The sequence below is a fragment of the Phascolarctos cinereus genome, unplaced genomic scaffold, assembly GCF_003287225.1.
Source record: "Phascolarctos cinereus isolate Bilbo 61053 unplaced genomic scaffold, phaCin_HiC Scaffold_5;HRSCAF=322, whole genome shotgun sequence".
Taxonomy (NCBI): Eukaryota; Metazoa; Chordata; class Mammalia; order Diprotodontia; family Phascolarctidae; genus Phascolarctos; species Phascolarctos cinereus.
In genome coordinates, this window is record NW_027555958.1 from 597726 (window position 1) to 625699 (window position 27974).

General features: G+C 55.4%; 1 protein-coding gene across 1 annotated transcript; it reads right to left on the reverse strand.

Annotated features, from left to right (window-relative positions):
- Nucleotides 1-27951, reverse strand: UBE2G2 (ubiquitin conjugating enzyme E2 G2). The gene is given in 7 exon segments (XM_020973381.2): nt 1-239; nt 1203-1325; nt 1328-1342; nt 5332-5450; nt 17632-17677; nt 17776-17811; nt 27788-27951. Coding segments are annotated over 7 exon segments (615 nt in total). The 5' UTR covers nt 27951; the 3' UTR covers nt 1-126.
- Between the last annotated feature and the right edge of the window lie 23 nt (nt 27952-27974).

Here is a 27974-nt window from a genome sequence, read left to right on the forward strand (position 1 = left end):
ACCCCTCCAACGGAAGGAGCGTCGAGGGGCTGAGCATGGGGACAAGAGGGGACGCTGCAGGGGAACCGCTGATGATGGGGGGGTGGGGAGGGAGAAACAAGGAAGGCCGGGGAGGGAAGGCGTGTCCTAGAGCCCCAGGGACTTCTGAACGATCTGCTTGGCAATGCGATAAAACTGTTCGCGGTCGTCCCGCCACATCTTGGAAGCGTCCACGTTAGCACCGCTCTCATCATTTGGCTCTGAAAGAGAAGGACAAAGGCAGGGAAACTCTCTGGCTGCCTCCCTAGAAAGGGGTCCCCCGAGAGGGGGCAGAACAGGGAACGGGGAGCACACCCCAGCCAGGCCCTGTAACACCAGAGGCATTCCAGAAACACGGGACAGGAGCCTTGCTTTCAGCATGATTAAGCATTTGTTAGGGAACTTCCCCCGTCTGCAGGCACCTCCACACCAGTGAGGGGGAGGTCTATTCTCCAGGGACACCTGGTCTCATGGGGAGCCCGAGGCAGTGGCTCTTTTACTGCGCACCCCTCCTTGTGACTGGCCCTGGGTGGGATGCCCCCAGGGCTCTCTCTCTGGCTGGCATCCCCGGTGCCCAGAATGCCTCCTCCTGGCCCCCACCTCCTGGTGAGCTCACAGGCTCCCTGCCAGTCTCAGTCACAAGAAGCCTTGCCCACCCCCGAATTCGAATCACACCGCAAACTGCCAATGGGTCCTGTGTCTATCTCATCAGTAGGTGAGCCCGCCTGGTACCTCCCCCATCAGTCTGGGGCTCCTTGGGTCAGCCTGTGTCTGTGTTTTTAAGCACTGTCTCCCCAGAGCTTGGGACAGAGCCCGGCACACAGGAGGCACTTGGCCTTGGTGTGAAGCAGCCACCACAGAGCCCTCCAGATGCCAACGCAGGAGCTTTGGGAAGCCTTGGCAAGAACCCTCGGGAGCCTCTCCTGAGAGTCTCTACCTGCGTGCACCACTCTCATGCAGGGCTGCTCACTCACAGGAGCCTCACAGGAGGCCCAAGGAGCCCAGGAGGGAGAATGCCCAGAAGCCCAGGAAATCCACACCCTCCCTATGGGCTCCCCTCAGGCCTCAGGATCCTAGGACCTCCTCGGCCCTCCTCCGCAGCCTCGGCGCGGATGGTGGGTCCATGGCCTCCTCCCCTCGCCAGCGCGCCCACACCTCTGGCCCGCAGCGGCGGCCCTGCTTACCTGCCAACATGCTCACTACTGACAGGAGGATCTTCTCCACGCTCTGCACAGGACTCCAGCGCTCGGCACTGCTCTCGTAGCCCATGGGGTCGTCTCCGGGAGCGTGCAGGATGGAGATGCAACCCTTCCGTCAGGGTAAACTGTCAACAGACCCAAACACAGGTGAGGTGACACACGGCAGGATCAGAGCCAGCGCCCAGGGGCAGAAACCAGCTGCTGTTTGCACAGCTGTGGCCGACTCCAGGCACGTCCCCAGAGTCACGCCCGTCAGAGAGGCGGCTGAGGGGGCTGGCAGAGGCCCAGGGAGCGCGACTCCCCCCCACCACCGCATCTCCCCTGAAAGGGTCCCAGGAGGTGACTCATGGAGGGAGCCAAAGCCAGAAATGCTGCCGTGCCAGGGAGCCCAAGGAGACGAGTTCCTCAGGACCTTCCCTGACCTGACCAATGCAGGCAGCAGCCCATAGCCCATGGAGCCCAGCCAGAGCAGCCTCCCCCACTCTGTTAAAAGTCTCTATTGTCTTTATGGAAACAGCTCAAGGGATTCAGCTTCCTCAGTGGAGCCCCATCCTGAAGTGAGGGGAGGCCTGGAAGTCCTAGATTCAAATCCCGTCTCTGATTCTCATTGGCTGAGTCGCCCCCTGCCTTGGGCCCCAACTTCCTCTTCTGTAAAATGGGACCAATACTACCAATACTCCTCAGAGGAGGAGACTTGGAAGCACTGTATGACCACCAGCTATTAGCATTATCACTAATTAGCATTATTACAGACATCACACATGGAAGTGGGAGCCAGGGAGGTCATTCCTTCCTCCAGGGTTCCCCAGGGCAGCCTTTTGGCACCCCGAAAGTGCTTGTTTACATAAGTTATAGCTATGAATATCTACTGTATTACAAACAGAAACATTTTAAAAATACTTAATTCATTTAAAAACAGCAATAAGAAATCCATTACATGTTAACAGAAATCCCATTTTTATATGAAAGGATGCTGCCTCCCAAAACAAAGATTAGTGAGAAGAATGCCGCATGTGTTCTGTTTTTGCATCTTTTCAAGCATTTAGGGTTAGAGTTAGGGTTGTGACGGGGTGAAGGAGAGGAAGAAAATGCATCCCCGCATTGATCTGAAGGTGGAAGAGGGAGGGGTCTTTTAATAAGCAAATGACATCTTAGCCTTCACATGAACATGGCCCACAGGCTGGCAGAAGAGGGAGGGTGCCGTTTTTGAAATGCAGCATGTTCCCATGAAGAAATCCAGGAGGCAGAGGTAAGAAGTCACTCGGGTGACCGTCACAGCCGTCATCGGAGCAGCCTTGAGCCCTTCTGACCTGCTGGCCGGCCTCTGTGCTCCCACCTCTGCAGCTCCGCAGCTCCTCGAGCTGTGCTCTGTACCAATCCTTCCCCCCTTCCTGGGGGGCCTGGGGGAAGCGGCCACCCCATCCTAGGGCTGGCGACTGAAGGGGGAGCGCCGGCCGGATTTCTGAGAAGCAGGTTTCCGAGAGCTCAAAGAGAAGACCTGCAGGGCTCTGCGTTCTCTGATCCTCCAAAAGCAGCTCTGGAGAGAATGGAGAAACTGCCACTGGGAAACGGGTCTGGGGGGCCAGGGACCCTGATGAGAACGTGCGGGAAAGTCATCGGCAGCTCAACCTCAGGAAAGGGCGCCACAGTGGAAGACGCTGGAAGGGCCCACCACAGCGCAAGGAGAGCTGAGGACAGGCGCCGGGGCTTAGCCGGCCCCCTCCCCCAGGCACAGCGGCCCTCCCTGGAGGGCTGGAGGAGCAGAGGCAGAAACTGTCTCCAGTCCCGCTGAGCAGACCAGGCACCCAGACAAGGGGACGACAGGCCTGCCTCCAGGCCTCCATCTGCGCCCCATACCTCCCCAAAGGACTCCCTGACGCTCAGCATCGTGTCAGAAGGTCTCCGAGGCCGTGACAAGCCAGCACTCAGAGGTCCGCAGATCCCACCTGATGGTGAGGCCAACACTGGCAGAGGGAGTGAGCTGGGCGAAAGAGACTGAAGGAGGGGCGAAGGGCAAGAGCGCACATTCAGACCGGTCTTGTCTGTGCCCGGCGGGCAAGCACTGCAATCAGTTCCATTTTACAAATGAGGAAACAGGAGCAAACAGTGATTAAGTGACCTAGTAAGAGTCCACGGCTGGACTGAACTCAGGTCTTCCTGATTCCAGAACCAGTGGTCTCTATGAAAGCTAGATCTCTGGGTCTGAGTGGGCCACAAGTTCAGCAGCATGGTGTGGGAGCCAAGAAATCTAAGATCTGGAGCAGCTGGAAGAGAACCACAGCAGGCAGGCCCAGGCCATGCTCTGCACAGCTCAGGCCTCCGAGGGGATTCGGGGGCCTCGAGGGCACAAGGGAGGCATCTGCTGAAGGGAGCGAGACGTTTGTCCTGAAGACAAAAACCAGGAGGACTCACACATGCATAGACATATACACACACATGCACACGCGTGCACACACGCACAGAGAAACATACGCACGCACACACATGCGCACACACACACACACAATGGCAGGGCTGTCGCACAGATTCTCCGTGCCCCCATGAGCAAGGACCAGGGAACCAAGACGAGAAGTCAGGGGGCGCCCACGGCCACCTGTCTGGGGGGATTCCATGGACTCTGAGCTCCCTCCCAGAGGGATCTGGGACTCCTGACTCTCAACGCTGTGTGCACGTGACCATGTGTCTCTGTGCTCATGCATGTATGTATGTGCACCTGTGGATTTCAAGGCTGGTGAGGAACAGGCCCCGTCAATGCAACAGGCGGGCTCCCTCAGGGTCAACACCTCTCCTTGGGAACACGGCCTCAGAGGTTGGGAAAGAGGAGAAGCCTGTGCCCCGCCCCTCAGGGCATGGACACCTTCCCGCCATAACTAACTAAGGAATGACTGCGCTGGCCCTGACTGCAGGCTCACACCTGGTCCCTGCCCACTGTGACCTAGGGGAAAGGGATGCCATGAAAGGGGCGAGCAAAATTACAAACTGTCCTCCTCTGCTCTGCTAGCTTCTAGCCTTCCACTAGTCTGAGGAAAGACCCCCATGCCCTCCAATGGCTCACCAGGGCTTTCAGCAGACACCTTCCCCTTGGAGAATGTACTCCACCGGGCACTGGAGCTTCACGACACCAGGATGATCCCCATAAAAGACCTCATTCTACAAAAAAAACTGGGACACTGATGCACTGTTGGTGGAGTTGTGAACTAATCCAACCACTCTGGAGAGCAATTTGGAACAAGGCCCCAGAAAGTCTGAAATGATGCGTACCCTTTGGCCAGCAACACCACTACCAGGTCCACATTCCAAAGAGAGCAAAGGAAAAGGACTTACGTGAACAACAATACTGACAGCAGCAGCTCACTCTGTGGTGGCAAAGGCCTAGCAATGGAGGAGGGCCCACCCACTGGAGAGCGGCTGAACAAGGTGTGGCACGCGTGCCCGAAGAAATGAGGAACAGGCAGACTCAGAAAGGCCTACATGAACTGACGCAGAAGGCAACGGGCAGAACCAGGGGAACACTGTGCAATGACCATCCGATAGACTGGGCAATTCTCGGCAACGCAGGGATCTAAGCCAACTCCCAAAGTCCCCTTATGGAAAAGGCTGTCCACATCCAGAGAAGGACTCGGGGAGTCTGAATGCAGACTCTGCTAAACTTCATGTTTCTTGCTTTCTAATTTTTTTTGCAACATGGAAATAGGTTTTACATGACGTCACATGGTATCACATGGAGAATCGATATATTGTTTGCCTTCTCAGGAGGTGAGGAGGTGAGGGGCTGGAGGGAGACAGCATCTGGAACTCAAAATTGGAAAATGAAGCTAAAAATAAATAATGAGGGCTTTTTTAAAGGCGGGGGCACTGTTCCACATACATTTTCTGGTTAGTGAGCCGAGGCATCACCTCAGTTTCCACAAAGAGTAAGCAGTGATTCCAGAAGAGCAGGAATTCGAACTTTCTCCATGGTCCAAGGTTCTGGCCACTCTCAACCCTCCCCACCTCCCCACCCCTTGATACAGGGAGCTGTCCAGGACCCTACAGTCACACACAGTACAGGCAGCTCTTCCTAGCCCCGAGAACTCTTGGCCTCATCCCCCACACAAAGAGCAAATTCACTTACTGTTCGGGTGGAACATCTCACAGGTGAACCTCATCTTCGGGGGGCTGAGTGGATAGTCCAGGGGAAAGCTAAGAATCGCAGGAAAAACACCAAACTCGAAACAGGTGTCTTCTGGGCCCCTGCAGAAAAGGGATCCAGCTGAGTGGGCACGTGGGCTCAGGCAGGGTCACCTAGGAGGGGCTAGCTCTCCTGAGCAGCGCTCTGCTCCCTCCCCCCACCCCCGACTCCGACAAGCTCCAAAGTGAATGTGAATTCTGGAAACGGACACAAAAGACTTACACCAAGGAGGCCAAGGAAGAGTCCAGTGGGGCCTGAGAACTCTGCTGGGGCAGAGGCAGGGAAAGAAGGGTCCTGCTCCCTTTGCCCCCCCCAACCACCAGACCTCCCCAAGCGCATGAGCAGTCTGGGGCATGTCACCACCTCGTCCCAACTCCCGTGGCCGCCCCCCTCATTTTGACAGCCTCCAGGCCAGACGTGGAACTCCCCCACCAGTCCACGCTCCACTCAGTTGCCAAGCTCCCCTCCAAAGCACAACCACATCCAGGGGCTCCTCAAGCCCAAGGCTGGCACAGTTCCAGTCTGCCCTCAGACCTCTCGGCTCAGCCTCTTAGTCAATCAACAGGTGCTTCAGCTCAGCACTGCCTCCTCCAGGAAGCCATCCCTGATCCCCTTGGCAGGCAGCGCTCGCTTGGTCTGCTTAGCAGTCTGTCTGAGCACCATCCCCTCAACCCCAGCAGCATGCCAATTACTTGAGGGCAGGGCCTTTCCACTGTACCCTTCTATCCTTGCACACAGAAGGTGCCTAATAAATACTCACTAAGGCACTGAGCCAGGCCTTTGGGATTCAAATACAACCAAGTCAGACATTCCTTGCCCTCAACAGGGGGAAGACTGGGAATGAGGGGAGCGTCCCCATGTCCCAGGCAACCTTGGGTGAATTCCAAAGCCCCAAATTCTAAGCAAAAGACCCCCACCATCCTGGTGAATGTTGACCCAGGCCAGCACAAGAGGCCAGTGCTTATGGGCAAGCCAGGACTCATAAGCCGGACTCCCAACACTGGAGTCCAAAAACGTGGGCAATTAAAAAGAATGGCCTGGGGCAGCCAGGTAGTGCAGTGGATAGAGCACCGGCCCTGAAGTCAGGAGGACCTGACTTCAAATCCAGCCTCAGACCAAACACTTGACACTTACTAGCTGTGTGACCCTGGGCAAGTCACTTAACTCCAATTGCCTAAAAAAAAAAAAAAAGAATGGCCTGTCTGCAGTTCCATTTACCTGCTCTGGACTTCTTCAGGCAAAGATCAAAACTGGCCCATAAGCGCCCTCTCCTGTGAACGTCTGGGGGACCAACAAGGGGAAAGTGAGGATTGCCCTGACGAAAGAAGGAGAGGCGGCTGCCCAGGGCACTAGGAACTTCCAGGGGACAAAGGCCCCTGCCTGGGCCTCCAAACCTGACTCACAGCTGGCCTCCCTCAAGGACCTCTGCTCCCAAAGAACTCAACCCCATATAGGAGCCCCCTTTGGGACACCTCTAAATGCCAGCAAGCCTGCCCTGCCACCTTGGTGAAGCCGACCCTCCCTCCGCTGGTCCTGGCCACCGGCCCCTTCAGCCTCCTCCCAAAGCTCTGACCGAGCACTGGTGTCATCCCCTCTGCTGCTCCCAGGTGTGCTCCACTTGGGCCTTTCTAGCCCAATCTCGCGCGCGCGCACACACACACACACTCATCATCTATCTCTATGTTGTAAAAGAAACCTTGTTCTCTTGCTCTCTCAGGAAGACACCACTCCCTTCTCCCCCCAGCCCCAGCCACTCAGGGCCCAGAGGAGGATGGGCACATTCTCGGCACCCCACTCCAGTTTCCACACTCTAATCATCTAGCCTCGTAGCCATCACCTGGTGACCTCTGCAGACATTCTCCTCACTAGCTCACACCCCACCATAGCTCCTGCCATAGTCCATAAAACCTCCGAAACGCACGTTAAGGAGCACCTCAGAAGCCTGGAACCTCCATTTCTTGGCTTCCAGCCAGGGATCCACAGCCCCACACCCAGCAGTGCCCAGGAATGACAGCCATGACGCATCTGTAGCTCCAAAGGATCCCGGTTTCAGAGCTGGACAGGGCCTCCCAGGATAAGCAGCCCACACTCAGTACATGCCAGGTGAGCGGTCACTGGGCCTCTGCCAAATGACCTCCCAACAAGGCCTAGGCTCTCACTGCCAGGAAGCCTAAATCTGCCACATCAAACCGAGGGTGCCAGACCTAGCCACAGGGACCCCGTGGAACCCGCCGAACATCTTCCCTGACAGTCCTTCCAATAGGACAGGTGCCCCACAGGGTCCCTCGTCTCCATGTACCTTCCGCATGTGACTGCCCCAGCTGCCTGGGATAGGGCAAGAGCCATGACTGAGCCCGGGCCCCAAAGAGAGCAAAGACAGAGGAAAAGGCCCCGCAGCAGCAGCTCGTCCCTGGCCAAGATTCAGGCGCTCTTTGTGAAGAGAAGCTGCTTTTGCCTTTCTTCGTCTTCCCAGCATTTAGCGCAGTGCCCAGTGCACAGAAAAGACCTGACTGAGACTAAGGGAGCCTTCGATGGAGGGAGGGGAAGGTGTGCCTAAACGAATGCGATGGAATACACTGGGCTCTAAGAGCAGGCAAGGAGTGGCTGCAGAGAAAGCGGGGGAAGAGCTGGAAGAGCTGATGAGGGCAGAAACGGGAGCAGCCACACTCAGTGACAGAGGTGATGGACCCGAGGGCAGAAAGAGCTACAGAATTCTGAACACAGGCAACGGGAGGAATCTGCTTTGCCTGACACTGCATGTGTCACAAGGGAAGGAAAGGGTGGAAAGCAGACACAGAGGGGAGGCCTGAACCCAGCTAGTGGCAGTACAAGCAGGAAGAGGAGATGGGAAAGATGTGGCTGCTGGATGACTACATGGGGTGCAGAGTCCAGAATAAAGCCAAGGGTAGAGAGGGGGGCAGGGTAACGAGGCAGGGCCTGTGGCATTCGAGATGTCTGCAGGATGGGAGACGTCCTGGGCACAGGAACCCCTGGAGCGAGGGAACGTCATCATGAAAGGGAAGAGGGCCCGGGCCAGAGTCTGGGGCATGACAAACGCGACCTGGCAGTTGAGAACAGACGGGCAGAACTTGGGAATTAGAAGAAAGTCCAGAGGGGTGGCGCCTGCCCTTCCCCGGCTGGCCTCCGTCTCTCCTCCGTCCATCATCTCCAGGGGATCCTTGTTTCCATGCGGTTATTTGCGCCTCAGCTGCCATACCAGACCGGGCACCGGTTCTGTTTGTTTGACCTTTCTTTGTCCAGTGCCTGGCACACAGCAGCTGCTTAACTGATGTTTGTTGACCGACTGCCCCACTGACCATCAAGTCTGGACATTAAGAGGTCACTGGCAGCTTTGGAGAGGCCAGTTTCAGTGGGGCTGCGAGGGGGTCAGAGGCCTCAGAAGTGGTGAGGGGGTGGCTGGAGGGGTCAGGGAAGGGTTCTTAGGGGCTCGTCTACAGGCAGCAGGAGATAAGTAATTACAAGCTCTGTTTGTCGCATGTGAGTAGAAGCAGAAGGGGTCAAGGGGCCCCAAGGGGTGTCAGCCTCAGAGCAGTAAGTTCAGAAAAGGGAATGTGGGGGCAGCTAGGTGGCACAGTGGATAGAGTACCAGCCCTGAAGTCAGGAGGACCTGACTTCAAATCCAGCCTCAGACCAAACACTTGACACTTACTAGCTGTGTGACACTGGGCAAGTCACTTAACCCAAACTGCCTTTAAAAGAAAAAAAAAGGAATGTGAGTGCAGGAAGGAGGGGCGGCTTCTGGGTGGGGCAGAGCCCAGCCCCTGTGGGTCCCCCTGGGACACTCCCCACCACTGCCCTAAAGCCAGAGGATGCTGCCTAAGATGCCCCCACCAGGCCTGGAAGCTCCTGTCCCACTGGGGCCTTCTCAGTGTCTGAGTATCTTCTGCCTTTGCCAGCCCAGGCTCTCCCCCAAAACCAGCGGGTTTAAGGAATAGCCTCCCCCTAGCAATAACTCCAAAGAAAGCCCCCCCAGGCTCTCCCCCAAAACCAGCAGGTTTAAGGAATAGCCTCCCCCTAGCAATAACTCCAAAGAAAGCCCCCCCAGGCTCTCCCCCAAAATCAGCAGGTTTAAGGAATAGCCTCCCCCTAGCAATAACTCCAAGGAAAGCCGCCCCTCCCCCACAAAGCCAGGTCCACTCATTCGCCAATGGCTAATAACAATGAGAGGCACGTGATGGTGCCTGAATCGGCCAAAAGGGAACAACAAAGAAGCAGCCTTCAGAGAGCAGGATGGTCAACCCGGGGGAGCCCATGCACACAAAGCCCACAGGAACACCCAGGGAACAATGCCCAGAGACTTCAGGACCCCAACCGACACAGGGAGCAGGCCCGAGCAGCCCAGGTAGGAAGGCGGGGGCAAGGGGCACGGAAGGAGACAGACGTCTGCAGAAAGGCCCAAAGCGTCTATCCCTCCCCCCACCCCTACACTGGTCACAAAGGTTGGCTCTATGTGGGGCTGGGAGTGGGGAGCCAGCGAGAGGAGCCAAAGTCATGAAGGGCAAAAAACCAGCACACGGATGACTGATGAACCCCTGACGCTTGGGCCATCGTCTGGTGCAGGCGAGGAGTCACAGCTCTCGACGAGCGGCCACCACTGTGGGCCAGGACAAGGCCAGGATGAACCAATCCTGCTGCACGCATCCCCCTGGAAGCCAGCAGCTCGCCAAGGCCTCCAGATCCCAGCTCAGGTCACTGATTCCACTCCTCTGGAGTCCTCTTGGCGACATCTGGGCAATGTCCCAGAGCACAGGACCTGGAACCAGGAATACCTGAGCTCAAATCTAGCCTCACACACTGACCATCTGCCTTGATTTCCTCATCCCGAGGCCGGCGGCAGAATCCACCGGGCTCTCCTGATCTTCCCACTGACTTCTTCAGTGATCTCTTACGGGGTCCTGAGGGGCCGGCCTGGAAGTGACAGACAGCCCACAGTCCTGGGGGCCATGAAGCCTCCTTGGGCCGGGAAGCCTCAGGCCCCTAGACTGGCAGCCACCCACCCGACGGAAGCTGGGAGTGCCCTGGCTGCCATGTTTTCAATGGTGTCTGGGTGGCGTTTTTGGAGGGGCTCCCAGAGAGCGCCGGGGCTTTCTCAATGAGCCCGCAGAATCCGCCTGATGCTTTTATAACAGGCCTTTGTGTTTCCAAACAGGAGTTTCTTTTTCCCAAACACCAAGTAGATACGCCACAGCTCCAGAAAATGATCAAACACTGCCTGAACTGTTCTAACACACGGTTTATTATACCCTGCCCACAGAATATTGTTGACAGGTTACTGCTTTGGGGGCCTCCTCTTTCTTCTTCAGCTGCCAAAATGCTCTGGTGCCCAGAGGAGGCACCCGGGTAAGTCCCGCGTATGAAGCGGCATGCCCGCAGGTGCGCTGGCAAGCACACACATCAGCTCCAACGCCCAGGGCAGGCATCTCTCCCTAAAGGAGAACTCATCCCAGAATCTTCAAACTGAAGAAAACAAGTAAGGCAGCCCTGAAGAACAGCTCCAAGGAAGACCCCACACATCATCCCACCAGGGGACAGAGATGGCCAGCCTTCAGCTCCTGTCTGCCCCCAGGCCAGCTTACAAGTTCCCTGCCATCCCAGACTCCCCAGGCCCAAGATGCTGGCCACAAGGACTCAGAAATGACTGACACTCGGGTTGTGCCAGGGCCTAGCACATAGCAAGCACTTCATAAGTGTGCACTGATTCATTGATCGACTGACAGACCTTCCAGATGCCTCCCTCTGACCAACGATGTGGCGGCCCCTGTCCACCTGTCCAGGCTCACACGTATGGCAAGTCACACTGGTCTGAAAACCTCTCCCCCCTCAGAATCCTCCAAGGACTCTGCCCAGACCTTTCCCACTCCGGAGAGGGCTGAGGGTCCGCAGACCAGAACAGTCCCTCCCTCACAGAGAACAGGGTCATGACTGTGAGATGGAAGAGCCATTAGAGGTCCCCCCATTTTACAAACGAGGAGCTCAGGCCCTGAGAGGGAAACACCTTGCACAAGTCACAGCGGGACTGAGGGACAGAGCCAGGCATAGGCCCCAGAGCTCTTTCCCCAACAGAAAGGGCCTGTACCCCGAGAAAACAACACAAAATACATTCAAGGTAATGTGCAGGGAGGACCACTGAGGCTCAGCAAAGGCCGCCCTCACGCTGAGTCCTGACTGATGCTGAGGATTCTGGGAAGGAGAAGGAAGGGTTTTCCAGGGATGGGGCAGTCTGTACAAAGACCCGGTGACGGGAGAGATGTCATGTGCAAGTTGGCCAGTCTGTCTGGAAGAAGGAGGACATCGGAGTCCAGATAACGATGATGGCGGTGGGAGAGGACGAGGACACAAGGCCACAAGGCCACAGATGCTGACAGGAATATCACAGAGGGCACATTCAGTGGGGACTTGAAGAACACTGCCACACCCATTCCGGGGTCTCGGTCACAAGACGAGGCACAGCTGGTTGGGGAGGAGAGAGGTCCACAGTGCATTTCCATCACTGTTTTTCTCAGCCACTTTTGCCAAACCTGGACAGAAGACCTCACATCCTAGTAGCAGAAAGTGCTGATGTCATCAGAGTCCAGCTGCCACAAAACAGACTGCCTGCCTCCACCCCTGACCCTCAGATCGGCCTGTGTCCACATGAAACTGCTCCATAGTTTAACAAAAGCTTCTTTAAAATGCCCAGGAGTTTCAGGAGAGGGAAGTGGAGGCTTACTGTGTCCATCAGCAACCTGTCTTCTGAGGGTCGGGGCTTAAAAGATGACTGGGTCTCCCTCATGTTTCTCATTTCACTTTCTGTTCCCCAGCGCCTTCCCAGGCCAGCCCCCAGAGACTAGCTGGGGCCACAAACCAAGGCAGAGGTCAGGGCGTCGGGGAAAGACCTGCGCTAGCAGATGCAAAGGTTTCTGAAAAGGACATGTAGAAAACAGCAATCTCGGCATCATACAGGATGCACAAGGGAACTTTATTACTTAAAAGATTTAACCCTCATGTAAAACAAAAAAAAATCCTTCAAAGCATTAAGAATCAAAGTCTACCTTATCTGACTCTAGTCTGGGTTTTGCCATCCTGTGTGTGTCTGCAGTGACTGGTCCCCAAAGGGCTCTGACTGAGCTTCGCAGGTGTGATCCAAGCCCTCGGGCAAGGCACCCCCTAGCCTGCCTCAGATGCTGGGTGGTCTCCAAAGATCTCTTCTGACAAAAATGCACCTGCTGCCAGTGCCCCCTTCAAAAAGCATGTGAAGGACGGAGGGATGACCATGGAGCAGCGGGGCTGGTGTTCCCTCGTCACCCAGGATCTCTTCCCTTTCCCCCCTCTCTGGAGCTTTATCCACAAATGGACTTGGCCTGGTCTTGCTGGGCTGGCTCTGATAAAGACTTCTTTTTTTTTTTTAATAGGCAATTGGGGTTAAGTGACTTGCCCAGGGTCACACAGCTAGTAAGTGTCAAGTGTTTGGTCTGAGGCCGGATTTGAACTCAGGTCCTCCAGACTTCAGAGCTGGTGCTCTATCCACTGGGCCGCCTAGCTGCCCCCCGATCAAGACTTCTTAAGGCTTATCTTCTCCTTTGCTGCTGCTCATTCTGTTAAGACAGCAATGCTTAGAATCTTCCATCATCCCCCAGAAACACTTGGCGAAGAAGCCAATCTTCTAAGCTGGCTACCGTGGCTGGCAAGGTGCCCCCCCCAAATCAATGGCTCTATCCTGCCCGTCCAAGCCTTCTGTCCACCGCCATGGCCGCTACTCTCGTCCAGGTCCTAAGAGCAGTTTCCAGGTCATCCCTCCTGCTTCCAGTCTGTCCCCCAAAACACCAACATATTCCGCCATTGACAAACGACCTTCAAAGGTTCCAGCCCCTTTTGGAGCTGGTCCGATTCTCTTGGCTGAGACCATGGCATTACTACCATTGAGCTTTTCCCCAGTAATTTAATGTTCTGTGAGCTTTTGTCTTAGATCTTCAGCTGAGCTGTAAGGCCCCCAAACAGGAGTTCAGTCATTATCCGTTAAAAAGGGGAAAACCCCCGCTAATAACAATCTGAAAAGGGAGTCCCCAGCATAGTCAGGCTGCTCTGCTGCTGGCCGTGACAATAATCCAGACACTCCCTGCCACTTGCTCTGTGTTAGGAAAAAGTACCACAGAAAATCCTGGAACTCCTCAGAGCGCAAGAGAGCAAGGAAGGGCAGGAGGCAGGGAAAGGACAGACGGGAAGCAGCCAGGTGTCTGTCTGCCAAACAAAACCAAGGCAAGGACGGTTAATGCCATAATAGTTGTTTTAAGCGCGTTTGTAAACGGCTCCTCATTGGTGAAAGCCCTGGAACTGGACCAAAACCCACAAACTCAGCGGGTCCTGAAGAAGGGGAATTCCACCCTGACAAAGTCGTCCTCAAACAGAGTGCCTTGCCCAAAAGAGGGCAAATCACTTCTCAAAGGCAAGTGAGTGAAATCTCAGTACCTAAAATCAGCAGTCCTGGCCCTTCCAGAGCTCTGATGGATGGCTCTTGGGGTATACCTCAGAGGGCTGACTCCTTCCTTTCTCAAGTGGCTCCAGCTTGTGAGGCGGCCATGCCAACGGGGAGTCGACCCTGGAAGCGCGGAGGTGCCAGAGCAGGGCGGGCGAGTGAGCCTGGCGCAGCCCCACATCTGTCCTGCCCTCCACCATGACTGAGTGGCAGGGCTGTGGGCACCCCAACGTCTAGGGGTAACGTTCAGAAAAACCAAGAGGAAACAAAACTCAAACTGTCCACACTTGCAAGGCAATTACGCTTCAAGCATAAATAGAGAAAGGAAAGTTCCCACCTGCGGCACCAAGGTTTAACATCCTCAGGCATCCTGAGAACTCAAGGAACGCGGTCATCTTTGTCAAAGCCACGCACCAACCAAAACAGACAGTTACACACAGTTTTACCAGCTCTTCCACCCATGATGCCTGCACACATTAACTAACAAGCATTTATTAAGTGCTGACACTACACAGGGCACTGTACCAAAGCTGGATTTTAAAGACAAAGGCCAAAGCATCCCTGTCCCTAAGGAGTTTTTCTAATGAGGGGCCAAAGAAAGAAGGTCCAAGGTCTTGGGGAGGGTGAGAATGGTGTCAAAAAACAAGAGGACATGAATAAAAACTTGTTTTTGAAAATCACCATGTAACTCTAAGCTATGTTGCCAATGACTGGGCTTTCTGAAAAGAAAAAGCAGACGTGAGGAATCTGAGTGGGACGGCACGTCACCCCGGGAGAAAACAGGAAGAAGCCTCCTGTAGACAGTGTCCCTCAGCTGGGACCTGAAGCAGTCAGGATGCCCAAATCAGGTGAGGAGGGAGAGCAATCCGGGCATGGGGAAGAGCCAATACAAAGGCACGGAGGTGGGGGCACCAGGCTTGGGACAATCCCCGCAGTGACTGCGGACGATCAACGGTGAAGTGCCATCTGCCTGCAGGTGTCTGAAGGTGGGTGGAAGACAACTCCTTTTTCTGTGCTTCTCTTGGCCTGTTTCTTCTTTCACAATGAGACTACAGCAGAAATATGTTCTATATGGTTACACACATACACCTACAGCCAACCGCTCACTGTCCTAGGGAAGGGGGAGGGAAGGGAGAAAATCTGGAATCCAAAAAATATTTTAAATCAGCGTTAAAAACTGTCTTCACATGAAATTGGGAAAAATAAAATGATTTAATCGGAAAAAAAAAAAAGAAAACCAGTGTGGCGGCAGACGGACTAGAGTGGAAAGAGAAGCAGCCACATTAAAAGCCAAAGAACTCTGCTCGGCACGGCAACCAGTGCAGCTTCCAGAGGGCCTGGTAGGCTGCCTAGACCAGCTCTCAGCAAAGGGCAGGGAGACACAGCGCCTTGGACATGGTCACCCCGGTGACCCATTTTGCTTATTATTGCAAAGAGCAGTTTTCCCTTCTTTATCTCCTTTTTTAAATTGGGGGCAGGGGAATGGAGAGGCAGCAGCAGTGATGCCCCCAAGGGACAACTGATACGTGTTTTAATGCACGGGTGAGGGCAGCGCCAAGTACCAGGAAGGCAGTTTGGAAAGTTATGTGTGGAATTTGTCACATGCTTTAGTTTTCCTTAAAGCTAGTGGTATGAAATGGCGACTAACCACTTCACGTACAACCTTCTCTGTCGTGTGTGTGGTTAAGTTCTGAACAAAAGAATTAGCTGAGAGTGGATGAGGGCCCAGGCGGCGGCCCACTATGTGAACTGAAGAGGACGTCCCAGACAGAAACAAGATCTGGTGGCTGCCTGGGCAGGGCCGAGGGTGGCGACCCTGGGACCCGGTGGGTGAGGCGTGTCTCTGAGACAGGGAATGTGAGACATTCCAAGCAGCTAGTGATGAGAGAGGCCTATGAAGGCTGGATCTGCAGCTCCAGAGATGGTGACTGAACTGTGGAGCTGATGGTGTCATGACTGAGAAGAGGGACAGGGATGTGGGCCTGGGACAGGGGAAAGGAAGGGAGAGAGGAAGAAAAGGAAAGGAGGAGAGATACACACACACACACACACACACACACACACACACACACACACACACACATCACTCACTCACTCACTCACTCACTCACTCACTCACTCCCAGGGCTTCACAAATCAGTTAAATAGCTATGGTAAATGATGTCCCCTCAAAAAACAGTCAGATTAGGATCTAACCAGAAGCACTCACTGGCTATGGGACAGCCCCAACTTTACTGGTGGTGGTCAGTCGTGCACGCCAGGCCCGCTGTCCTCCGCTCTCTCCTGGAGTCTGTCCAAGCTCAGCTCCATCCACTTCCATGATGTCATCTGACCATCACATCCTCTGCCATTCCCTTTTCTTTTTGCCGTCAATATTTCCCCACCTCAGGGTCTTTTCCAATGAATCTTGTTTTCACATTGTGTGGCCAAAGTATCGAAGCTTCAGCCTCAGTATCTGACCCTCCAGTGAATAGGCAGAATTCACGTCTTTGAGTATTGACCGACCTGACCTCCCTGCCGTCCAAGGTACTTCCCAACGCCTTGTCCAGCCCCGCCATCCCACAGCATCAATTCTGGGTACTCCACTCTCCTTACAGCCCGCCTCTCACAGCCAAAGGTTGCTACTATAAAACTCACAGCTGTGACCACACGGACCTCTGCCAGTTGAGCGATGTGTCAGAAGCTGGGCCAAAGCAGGATAAGGAATGGGGGAGGATGGGAACCTGAGGCCCGCTCTAGGACAAATTTGACCTGACTCCCCGACTCTCTCCTTTCCTCGTGGCCTGGGTGATAAGGAGGCCCTTCTCCTCACCAAGGCCAATCCCTCCTCCTCCAGCCTCCCATCTCTTCTGGCTTGGCCCCCTCAGCCACACCCTCTCTTTCATGGAGAAGGTCCCTTCTTGCTGCCCTTGAACCTGCCCCCATCTCTCCCATTCTGTCCTCTGCCTCAATGGCCCCCTGCCCCAGCTGGAGGCCATTCCTTCCTGCCTGAATCATATGTGGTCAGAGGAACCTTCCTTCCCCCTTCTCTCCTCCCCTGGGCCTGAGGACACCAAAGACAGAGACGTACACATGCATATTTATGTATGAAAATCACTATATGCATGAGGGAACTTGGCAGCTGGCTTCTGGCTTTGTGCTGAGGAGAAGACAGGACTGAGCTCAAATCTCAGAGGAGGAGAGGGAGAAGAGGGAACTTGAGGCCAGGCCCAAAGGGAAGGTCCTTGAGGGCAACACATGGCAGATACACGTGGCAGTGCTAACCGACTGCCTGCCTGCCTTCTCCAGAAAGCAATGACAGCAGACTCATCACCAGCCACGGGGAGGTCAGCACCGGGCATGACCTTGCCCTCCTGCCTGGACACACAGCAACCCCAAACCTTACTGTCACCCCTGCTACTCTGCAGGCCAGGCCTGGCAAAGGAGATGTGCTCTGGAAGGCTGACCTAGCCTCTGAGCAAGGGGCCCTCACCACTCTTCATCTCCCCTCCCACCCAAAGGGAATATGCCTGGCTCTCCCGGCTCCCCCTGACACCTGGGGCCTGTCCATCCTCTGGGCCACAAGAGTCAGGAGATGGCGAGCCGGAAGGAAACGGGGGCAGGGATGAAGAAGGGGAACTCGGCAGGTAGGCCCAGTCCAGCAGCCCTAGGATCCTGTGCCACAACAGTGGCACAGTGGCCCTTCTGAAAGCTCCGAGGGTGTGGCAGTGACACGGCTCTACCTCAGTCACTAAAAAAGATGTGAAAATGGAAACAGGCATCAGACTCACATGATCAAGGCTTCCCACTCAAAAAAGTTCTCTTCATTCATCGGGCCTGCAAGAAAAGGAGGGACGGACACTTTAGTTCTTGGGCCCCAAAGCACAGCAATGCAGCAGATGGGACAGGATGGCTGGAGAAGCTGGGGGCCTTACCTGCCACGATTCCCTCCGGTGGATTCAGCGTCAGCTCTACAAAATGAAGAATTAAAATGCAGTCACTGCCAAGTGAATAGCAGCCCCAATGTGACTTCTTGGGAGCTTCCCAGCATTCACCTCCATCAGAAGGGACACCAGCAGCCATGTCCTACACCCTCATTTTACAGAGGAAGAAACTGAGGCACAGAGCAGGGAAGAGACTCGCCCAAGGTCACACCGGCAGAAGCATCTATGGTGGGATTCAAACCCAAGGCACAACTAATACTCTAACAGCTACTCCAAGCTGACTTGATCGATTGTAAGGGCCCCCCTACAGAGAATCTGGGGTGAACACCACCTGAGGGGTTCTTATCACAAAACCTCCATCCTGAGCAGCATTTGTACAGCTCTGGGAGGTTTCTAACACGCTTCACACACATTCATCCCCAACAATCCTGTGACTCAGAACCTTCATTATCCCCCTTTTTAAGGCAAGCAAACTGAGGCTGGCTGCCCATGGTCCTTGAGCTATTCCAAGGCAGGTCTTCTTAACTCCAAATCCAGGGACTTGGAAACCCCCCCCACAGCAACACTCTCCTTCCACAAATTGAGATGCCCAAGGCAGAGGGGATCTCTGAGGACATCGTGTTTGGCCTCTGCATATAGCAAGACTTTTATCTTGGTCAGTGGGGTAGGGCTGGATGGACCCTGGTGGGAACCTTGGGAAGAGAGAAGAAATCTAATCACCCCAGTCTTGGGAGCCAAGTAAGAATCCAGTCAGAGAAGGGATGGGAAGACCACCCCCACGAGAGAGCACGCCGGGCCGCTTTTCTTTCCCTTCCTAAATCCTCCTCTCTCTAATTCCTGCCCGCGGCTCCCGGAGGAGACCTGGGGACAAATCAATCAGCAAGTACCGATTAGAGATCTCTGTGCCCAGGCTCTAGGAACGAGAAGCACGGTGACCAAGGCATTCTGTGCCAGTGAAGGGCTTCCGATCCAAGGGGCAGGGCTAAACAGCCCTGTTTAGAGACAGACGAGATGGGGGGGAGGCAGGCTGGTGGGGGTCAGAGAGAGGAACCTTTTCGTGTTCTAGAGGAGACAAGAAGACACTGGGCCTTCTGGGCCAACAACGAGGTGCCTGGCTGGGGAGCCGGGGGGGAGGGGAATGAGCTGCCCCCCCCCCCGCGTTCTCGCCCCTCCCTTTCATGTTTTGTCACCCACTTTTAGAGGGAAGCCACTTGGAGAACAGATGCTTTCTTTTCTTCCTCATATCTGCAGCCCTAGCACTCACCTAGCCCAGAGCCTGGCACCAGAAGGTGCTTAACAAAGGCTCTTTCCAGCCTGAAATGACCAACACGTGACTGGTGAGGCCATTAGCTGGGGCTGGATCTGCAGAGAGACGATAAGAGAGCCCAGGCATGTAGGATTAGGGATGTGTCCTGAAGTCAATCAGCATTTCTTGAACACCTATTATGCCAGGACCTATGCTAAGTACTAAGGATACAAAAAGGCAAAAGACAGAAAGACAAAAAAGACAAAAAGCAGCCAAGAGGCCGGGGCCACTGCACTGAAGGGTGTGAGAATCCTGCCAAGGGAGGCAGGGGCTGGGTCACGAGGGCTTCAGATATCAGAGCATTTTGTATTTGCTCTCTGAGATTACTGAGTAGAGGTATAAAATGGTCAGTCCTGGGCTTCTGGAAACCAGGAGCACAGAGCTGGTCATTGCACCCGCTGGGGCTGACGAGACCCCCAGTGATGTGGACAGTGACCCAGTGAAGAAGAGCGAGAAGGAGCGGTCACTTGGACAAAAGGGGAGCCAGGAGGGAGCGGCCATGGAAAGCCCGAGGGCAGAGAATCTGCAGGAGGAGAAGCGGTGGTCCGGACGTGGTCCGGACGTGGTCCGGAGGGTCCAATGCTGCAGTGAGGGAGACGGATGAGGCCTGAGATGAGGCTCCTCCGATGGGGCCACGCGGAGATTGGGTCTGACATGATGGCGCCTAACACACACCTCCCCTCACCAGAAGCAGACCTGACCAAACACGGTCTCCCCAAGTCTTCTCTCTTCCAGGCTGCTCCAACCAATCAGTGTGCAGCACAGTCCCCCTTCCACAACACACCAGACCATCCATCACAGTCAGTGGTGGCAGCTCCATCCCACACCGCCCTTGTTTGTGGGCCGGCCCACCTAGCCTCACCCTTTCTGCCCTTGGCCACCTCCACGTTCTACTTTCTTCCCTTTTAAAAATGCCTATCCTGCCATCTTCAGCCCCACCATCTCCTCCCTTTTGACCCAGAGGCTTATAACACAGAGAGGGTTTAAAAAAGCATCCCTGCCCCAGGACCACCTGCCTGGCTCTGATCCCTATGACACTGCAGCCTCACAGGACAGGGCCCAGGGACTCAGGCATGGCCACCTCCTTGACCATCCTTCAGGGTCCCCCAGCGAAGAACGTGACCACCCCGCACTGGTTAAACCCCAAGAATGTGGTTACTGGGGTAAGAGCTCACTGCTGGGTAGAAACTGCCACAAAAACAGGGTGGCGCATTTAGGGTTCGAGCAGCATTTCACACTGCATACCGAGACCAACTCCAAACAGAGCATTTAGATATAAAAGCAAATTATCTTGTGTCTTTGTGTGTGTGTGTGTGTGTGTCTGTCTGTCTGTCTGTCTGTCTGTCTGCATGTGTGCCTGTATGTGTTTGTGTGTGTATATCTGTGTCTCCATGCGCATTTGTCTGTGTCTCTGTATGTGTGTGTGTGTGTTTCTGTGTCTGTGTGTTGGGGGGGGTCTGTGTGTGTGTGTGAAGGCATAAGCAAATCAGAAGAACGAGGACCTACGGACAAGAGCAGCTCACCACGACGGGCAGGGTCGCCATCACCTGCTGTGAGCTCAAATTGGACACTTTACTGCACAAATTTTACCGCTTTGCACCAACAAAACCAATGAAACTAAAACTAGAAAGGAAACAGACAACGGGGGAAAAGAACTCTTGATGGCATCTTTTCTCCCACAAGTCTCTCTGCCTCTCTCTCCCCATCCGTGTGTCTACTGTGTACATATGGAACTGACCAAAAGAATCGACAAGACTCAGAGCCATCCCCAGTGGAAAAAACGGCTTGAGGAGGCTGCTCCTACTGCACTGCACGGGCTGAGCTTTCTCTTCTAAAAGCCAAGTCAACAAGCGCGCCTGAGGCCATTGCTGCGCGCCGCCTATTCAGCCCTGCAGGAGCTCCAGGAGCTCCCCGGACCCCAATGTGCAAGAAAAGTTTCAGCTCCAAGTCCAAGGGAAAGGCCCCAGGGTGCTTGGCCGCAGCACAGCAGACGGCCGGGCCACTTCTCTGATACGCCACCAAGCTGCCACTTCTGGTGCAGAGCCACTGGATGGGCCCAGGGACCTTCCTCTCTGAGTCTCGGGAGCTGGGCTAAAGCCTTTGCAGGGGCCCCGGGCTGGAGGCCGTGCTCTGCCCCAAGCTCCACAGCCGTCTCCGCTGACCCAGTTCCCACGGACCGTCCTTTGGGTCAGAATCAGAGCCGGCACAGCCGGGGCCTCATGGCTCCTTCCATCTGCCTAACCCTGCTTGCGCTCTCTCTGCTTTTGGCCAAGAGGGTCTGACGGAGGAAGCACCACACTGGGCCGGCCCACCTGCCATCCACTTCCTCAAAGTGACTGCCTGCACTGTCCTGTCAGCGGGCTCTGGCATCTGCCCCGACAGCCGTGTGGGACCCAAAGGACCCCCACCCCACAAGCCCCAGAATGACTCTGAAAATCCACAAATGAACAGCAGCTGTGGTACATCACACGCTTAGGATCTTGCCAAGCCGGCCCAATTATATTTTAGTCGGGCTCAGCCTGGCCGTCCTCCAGCTGCCCACCGCTGCCCACTGCTGCCCACAGTCAGGAGCCATCCAGGGTAAACTGTAACCAAAGAAAACCAACCAGCTGGCTGGCAGCCGTTCCGCCTCAGCGCAAACATTACAACAGTCCACCGCCACACACATATGCACACATGTGCACACAAGTACGTGCACCACCCCCACACACACATGCACATACACGCACACAAACACATGCATACAAGCACACGCATACAAGCATATGTAACACCCCACACGTATGCGCACATGCCCATGTATGCGCACATGTGCACAAGACAAGTACATGCACCACCCACCCACATGCACGCAAACACATGTGCACACACATGCACATAAACATGCATACAAGTACATATACTTGTATATGTACCACCCACACGGACACACACATGCACACAAGCACACACACATGCAAGTACATGTACCACCCTATACATATGCAATGTGCCCATGTATGCACACGTGTGCACACACGATACAAGTACATGTGCCACCCCCACATGCACACATATGCACACAAACATGTGTACGTGCACACGTACCACCCCCACACAAGCATGCACACACACCCATGTATGTACACATAAGCACATACATACACGTACATGTGCCACCCCTACACACGTATGCACACACCAGACACACATGCACGCACACTCTATCAAGGCAGCCCTTTCTGCTCTAATTGTCAGGAAGGCTTCTTCCTCACAATCCTCGATTTGCCCCTCTCCAACCTGTAGCCTAGAAGTGCTGTTTGGCTTAGGCCAGGCCTAAGCCTTTGCCCGCCCAACAGTTTTCCAGCCACGAAGGCAGGTCAGGTGCGTGTTTATCCAGGCTCAATGTCCCCAATTCCTTCGCCTCACCCTGACACGGGGTGAGCCTGGCTGCATCATCTGGCATCGGGACCTACTCTCATTAGGGTAGCATGCCCTCACCCAGGAAGGTAAGCTGACAGGGCTGACTGAGGCCAGAAAACCTCCCAGAGAGCCATGGGCCCCAGCACAGAGGCTGCCCAAATACAGAGAGCACCAGAGACGAGGAAAGTGAACAGGCTGTAGCTCACTGCATCTCCTTTCCAGGCTCAAGGCAAAGGTGTCCAATCTCTACACACCTATGCTGGACCACAGCAGATGGAAAGAGCCGAGATCACGGAAAGGAAAGGCTGGGCACGGACGGGGAGCAAGAGGCCGGGACATTTAGGGTTAGAGGCTGGCCACACTAGCTGAAGCGGGGGCAGTACTGTGGTCTCCGGCTGGAGTTCTCTCTGGACATTCTGGGAGTGACATGGTCCTTGGAAAGAGCTCCCAACACGGCCAAGCCCAGCTCCGGGGGCCATGGAGCCTTGGAAGTGGAGAAACTGCCTTGGAATCCGCCCCTGCTCCCGGGAGGGAGGCCAGGAGTGAGAGACCAGAAGCAGGGGCCATGCATGACCCAGCAGCACCACCTGGTGGCCAGGCACAGATCACTGGGCTCAGGAAAATCTCCAATACAGCAATCGGTATCCAGGACTCCATCTGCTACACTGTCTGATCCCAACGAGGAAATGATTGGGGTGTGTGAAGCAAGTCAGCTTGGCCAGGCGATGGGCATTAAATGGGGCCCACCGACTTCTAGAGAGTCCATCCAGCTGGTCAAAGGACACATTCTACTTTCACCATCTGCCACGGAACAACAAAGTCACCGGGCCCAGAGAGCCCCAGCCTGGTCTTCACCACTGCTCTTGCCCATTCTGACCAGGCTCCGTCAGGCTTCAGAATACTTGGCTCAATGCCCACAAAGGCCAATGGGTCAGTGACCTCTCAAAGGAAATGCATGGCTGGAGGGGAAGGGGAGCTCTTCTCTAGACAGGATGTTCCTCGGACTGAGGGCAGGGGCCTGGCCCTCTCCTAAGCCACCTCTGCCGAAGTGCTCCCTGCCTTCCTCCCAGAAGGGCTCAGCCCCTTCTTTCACCACAACCTCCTTTCTTAAGTGCCTTGGCTTTATGTCTCTAAATACACAAGTCTGTACAGACTTGTAGACACATATGAACAAGAGACTGGAAACTCCCTGAGGCACATGCTGCTCCATTGTTGCCATCTATCTCCCCAGTACAGAGCCTAGCACACAGTAGGCAGTGGAACTATTTGGGGCCGGGTACGGGCACCAGAGTGAAGCAGACGGGACACTGGGTCCAACTCCAGGTGTCCAGGCCCGGCCCCTCCTTCAAGGCCATCTGGAGGCTCTACCAGGGGGAGCCCAGAAGAAGAGACCACATCAGGTGGCCATCCCTGGGCCTCCCCAAGCTGTGGGAAGTACCCTCCTTGGGTCTCCCAGGACACTCAGACGAGACTTGCTACTACAAACACAACTGCCTTCGATTAGAAAGAAAAAGAGAGGACGTGACAAACAGGTGTAGACTCCCTCCCTGATGAACACTGGGGGATGGGAAATAGGGCTCTGGCACTCAGTCCTGACTGTGAGAGGCCGGGAGGAAGGAGGCAACAAGGCCAGGCCTGAGCAGCGGCCACCCCTGGATGACCCGAGGGTCCTCACCTGGGATTTCCTGGGAAGAGGCCAAAGACAGCTGCAGATGCCCGGCTGCTGGCTCAGAACCTGCCCTGCAGTCACCCCGGACGGCAAAGGCTCAGCCTGTTCTCAGGAGCCTGAAGGAAGATGTGGACGCCCCTGTGGCTCCACAGCAGAGATCCTAAGGAGGAGGAGGGCCAAACACTCTCCATGGAAGGGAAGAGGGTTTTAACAGGCTGTTCAAGCACCAACCGCTCTTTGCTTTGGCCTCTCAAAGGAGGTTTTCGTGGGTCACACAACCCAAACCTCTACCGTGATTCAATCCAGACGCAGTTTTGCACGTTAAGATGATCGATTTTTAATTTAGAAAAAGAAAGAAATGAAGAGAGTGCCTGGAGGGATGGGCTTGGCATCAGGGAGTCCGGACTCTGCCCCATCGGGCGGTGTGGCCGAGGCCAGCTCACCAAAACCTCACAGTGCCCATCTGTGTGAGTAGGCAGGGGCATCCCCTGCACTCATGAAAGCACAGGGCTGGTCCAAAAATTACAAACCAAGACATATTTTCCCAAACATGAGATGGGAGAGAAATTCGGGCTGGGCAGGAATTGTTCTGAAGACAATCTGGGGTCCCAATGGGCCTAGGTCAGATAAGGGTATCTTGTGGATATGGGCAGCAATCAGGGGCAATGGCCCCACAAACAGGAAGGTGACTATCCTTCTGTCCGTCTTCCATTTGGCCAGACCACAGCTGAAGTGACCACTTTGGCTCTGGACTCTGCCAAATAGATGATGAAGAGCCGGAGCTTCCAGGCCAAGAGCCTAGACAAGCTTACCTCTGACAAGAGATGTGGTAGCTCTCCTCGAGGCTTTAGGAAGTACCTCCTGTGTGCACCCTATGCTAGGGAAGCCTCCCAGGGGACAAGTTCAAAAGCTTCAAAGAGTCCCCTGAGGCTGGATACAAGGAGAGGACTGGGGTGGGGGGAGGGGGGGCTCGGCCTGGCTCATGGGCCCTTCCCAACCTGAAACCGATGTCCCTTCAGATGCGCAAAAACAGGCAACGGGCACGAATCTGTCCAAGGCCTGAACAACGGCTCTGCCTGGCTGCCGCTTCCTCTTTACCTACACAAATGACGCCTCCCGTAGAGCAGTGACCCACTGGGGCACCAGGAGCATGCACTCTCTTCCTGGGCTGGAACGACTTGGTGCCCCACAATTCAGATAGCATTTACTGCCCCTAAAATTGCGGGTGGCGCACCCCAAGGGCTCATTCTGACAGATGCAGAAGGGTTGGTTTATCTTCAAGCTGCTGGAGGGTGAAGCCCAATAACTGCTTCCCCTCCGTCCCTCCGGCTCCAGGCCTATGTCTCTCTAGAGATCTGAACCCCGCCCCAAGACAGACAGACACACACAGACAGACACACACACACACACACACACACTCACAACACCACACAGGAGTGCAGAGGAAGGCAGCGTGACTTTGGCCCTCCCCTCGGCACCCCACACTGGAGGTTCACATTCCACTCAGCACAGAGGCCAGCAGTCAGGAACACCTCCCCCCACAGAGCCCTCTTCCTGTGAAGCAGGCACCCCCAAAGCTGCCCAAGTTCTTTCTGACACTTCAATTCCGTGATTCTTTGGAACTCGAGCCAAGCTTTCAGGGTTCTCCGATGCATACTATCACATAAAGGGAAGGGAGCTCTGGAGTCAGAGACTCAGGACCAAATCCTGGCTCACTCTGCTCCAGGGGACCTTGACCAAGTCACGAGTCACAAGCCTAGATAAGCCTGTTTCTTCATCTGTAAAAGAAGCCTCACCCTCCGCCAGCATGGTGGTGAGACTTCCCTGCTTAGCCAAGTGCAGGCCCTCCCTGGCACTACCCTCCCAGGCCCTCCTCTGTGATGTCTCACTTGACACCGGCTCCCCAATTAAAGCGTAAGCCTCCTGTGGGCACAGATGGCTTGCTCCTTCATTCACATGGGCGCCAGAACTCCCAGAGAGGAAACTCCTTCTCACCTCAGCCCCCGTCCCCATATCCCCAGTCTCAAGAGAGTGGCCTCGAGCAGGAAAGGTGTCATGGGGGTCGAGGAGGCTTGGAACCCAGGACATCCTAGCTTCCTTCTCCCCATCTCCTACAAACCCCTAAATCCATTATGACTGCCTCCCCCCCAGGGAAGGGAGGGGGCTGGAGGGGCAAGCACAGCCCCTTCTTGACTGCCAAGGAGCCTGACCAGCACAGGGCCCCCTCCAAGCCCCACAGCAGAATGAGACAGAAAGAAGCCCCAAGGGGAGAGGGGAGACCTCAGGGTCACTCCACACCACCCCCTCAGCACAGCCCATGGTGGGACATCAAGCCAGAGGGCTCTGTCCCTCCAGCTGTCGACCCGAAGGCTAATCCTGCCAAAACCTTTTTCTAAAGTAGCTAAAGCGTCTCTGAGGTCCGCAAGGCTCCTCCAGTCCGCAAGGGTTCAGGTGCAGGTGGCAGGGCCGCCCGAGAAGGGTACTCGCAGGGTGGCCAGGAAGGCTATCTTCGGGAAGCTTTTTCCACTCTTAGGCACCCCTCTAGGGCCTGCTTGTGCCTGTGCTCTTCTGGCCAGCAACCCTGAGAGTCTTCCTCTCTCAGTTTGATTTTTTTTTTTTATTAAAGGGGCCATCCCTCGACTCACTTCTTAAAGAGGCCTATTCACTGAATGGGTGTTGCCTCATTCTAAGTGAGAACTGAAAAGACCTTAGCTTAAAAGGGCCAGGGTCTCCCACTGCATCCTGGGCCCTCTCCAGTCATCCTGATGAACATCTGGCCACTGCACCCAGATGGCTCCAGAGGACAGAGTGAGGCTGGTGGCCTTGCATGGCCCTGCCTCAGTGCCACCATCTCCCTGACGTCATGGTCCTCTTCGAGAAGAAAGGACAAACCACACCTTGTGACTGGCTGTCTGGGCATGCAGCAGGTGCTTAATCAGTGCTCTCACTGCTCTTCTGGAGACCCAAGAGAGCAGGGCAGACTGTGAGGGTCCAACCAAGGCCGGGATGGCCCAGCCCACGAGCAGCAGTGCCCCTCTCAAAAGCCGGACAGTTCCTACGGTCACGCTTCATGTGGGAGAGTGCCAGGAGCTTCACCCTCTGGGGCTGGAGTCAGTGTTGGCTCTACTAGACCAAGCGTCCTGCTCACCAACCACGAGCACAGGCGGATCTGGGACTGGGAGGGCACGGGTCTAGGGACCCATGGCCATCCCTCCAAGAGGCTTCCACGACCTTCCGCACCTGGCCACCAGCCCTGTCCCCCTCCCAGAAGCTATGGGGCGCCACAGAGGTTTCCCAACCTGGCCCCCCAGGCAAGTCACTGCCCCAACTACAGCTGCCTGCCTCTGCCTCAGCTTCCTCCTCTGTAAAATAGGCACCAGGGCTAGCTCTGCAGACAGGTAGGCTGAGCTGCCACAGACAGCTTGTTACAGGTGTAGATATGCCCGCCCTGCTCCGCCCTGCCGGTCGGTCCTTCCACCTGACATCCCAGGTCCAGCCTCCGAGCCCTTGCCCAGGCCGTGCTGCCTGCGCAGGCGCACAAAGCGGGAATCGCGCCGCCTGCGTTCCCCTCCCCCCAAGCCGGCCGGCCACGGCCCGGTTTCCCCGCCCAGCCCGGCCTCACTCACGCTTGTACTCGGCCATGAGCCGCTTGAGCGCCGTCCCCGCCATCCTGGATCCGCAGCCGCCCCTTCCTCCTCGTCTTGCGGCGGAGCCCCCTCCGGCCCACCGCCGCCGACCGCTTCCGAGTTGACGCGGCCCCGCCCCAACCTCTTCCGGGTTCCGCGTCATTGCGTCACAATCACGTGCGCACAG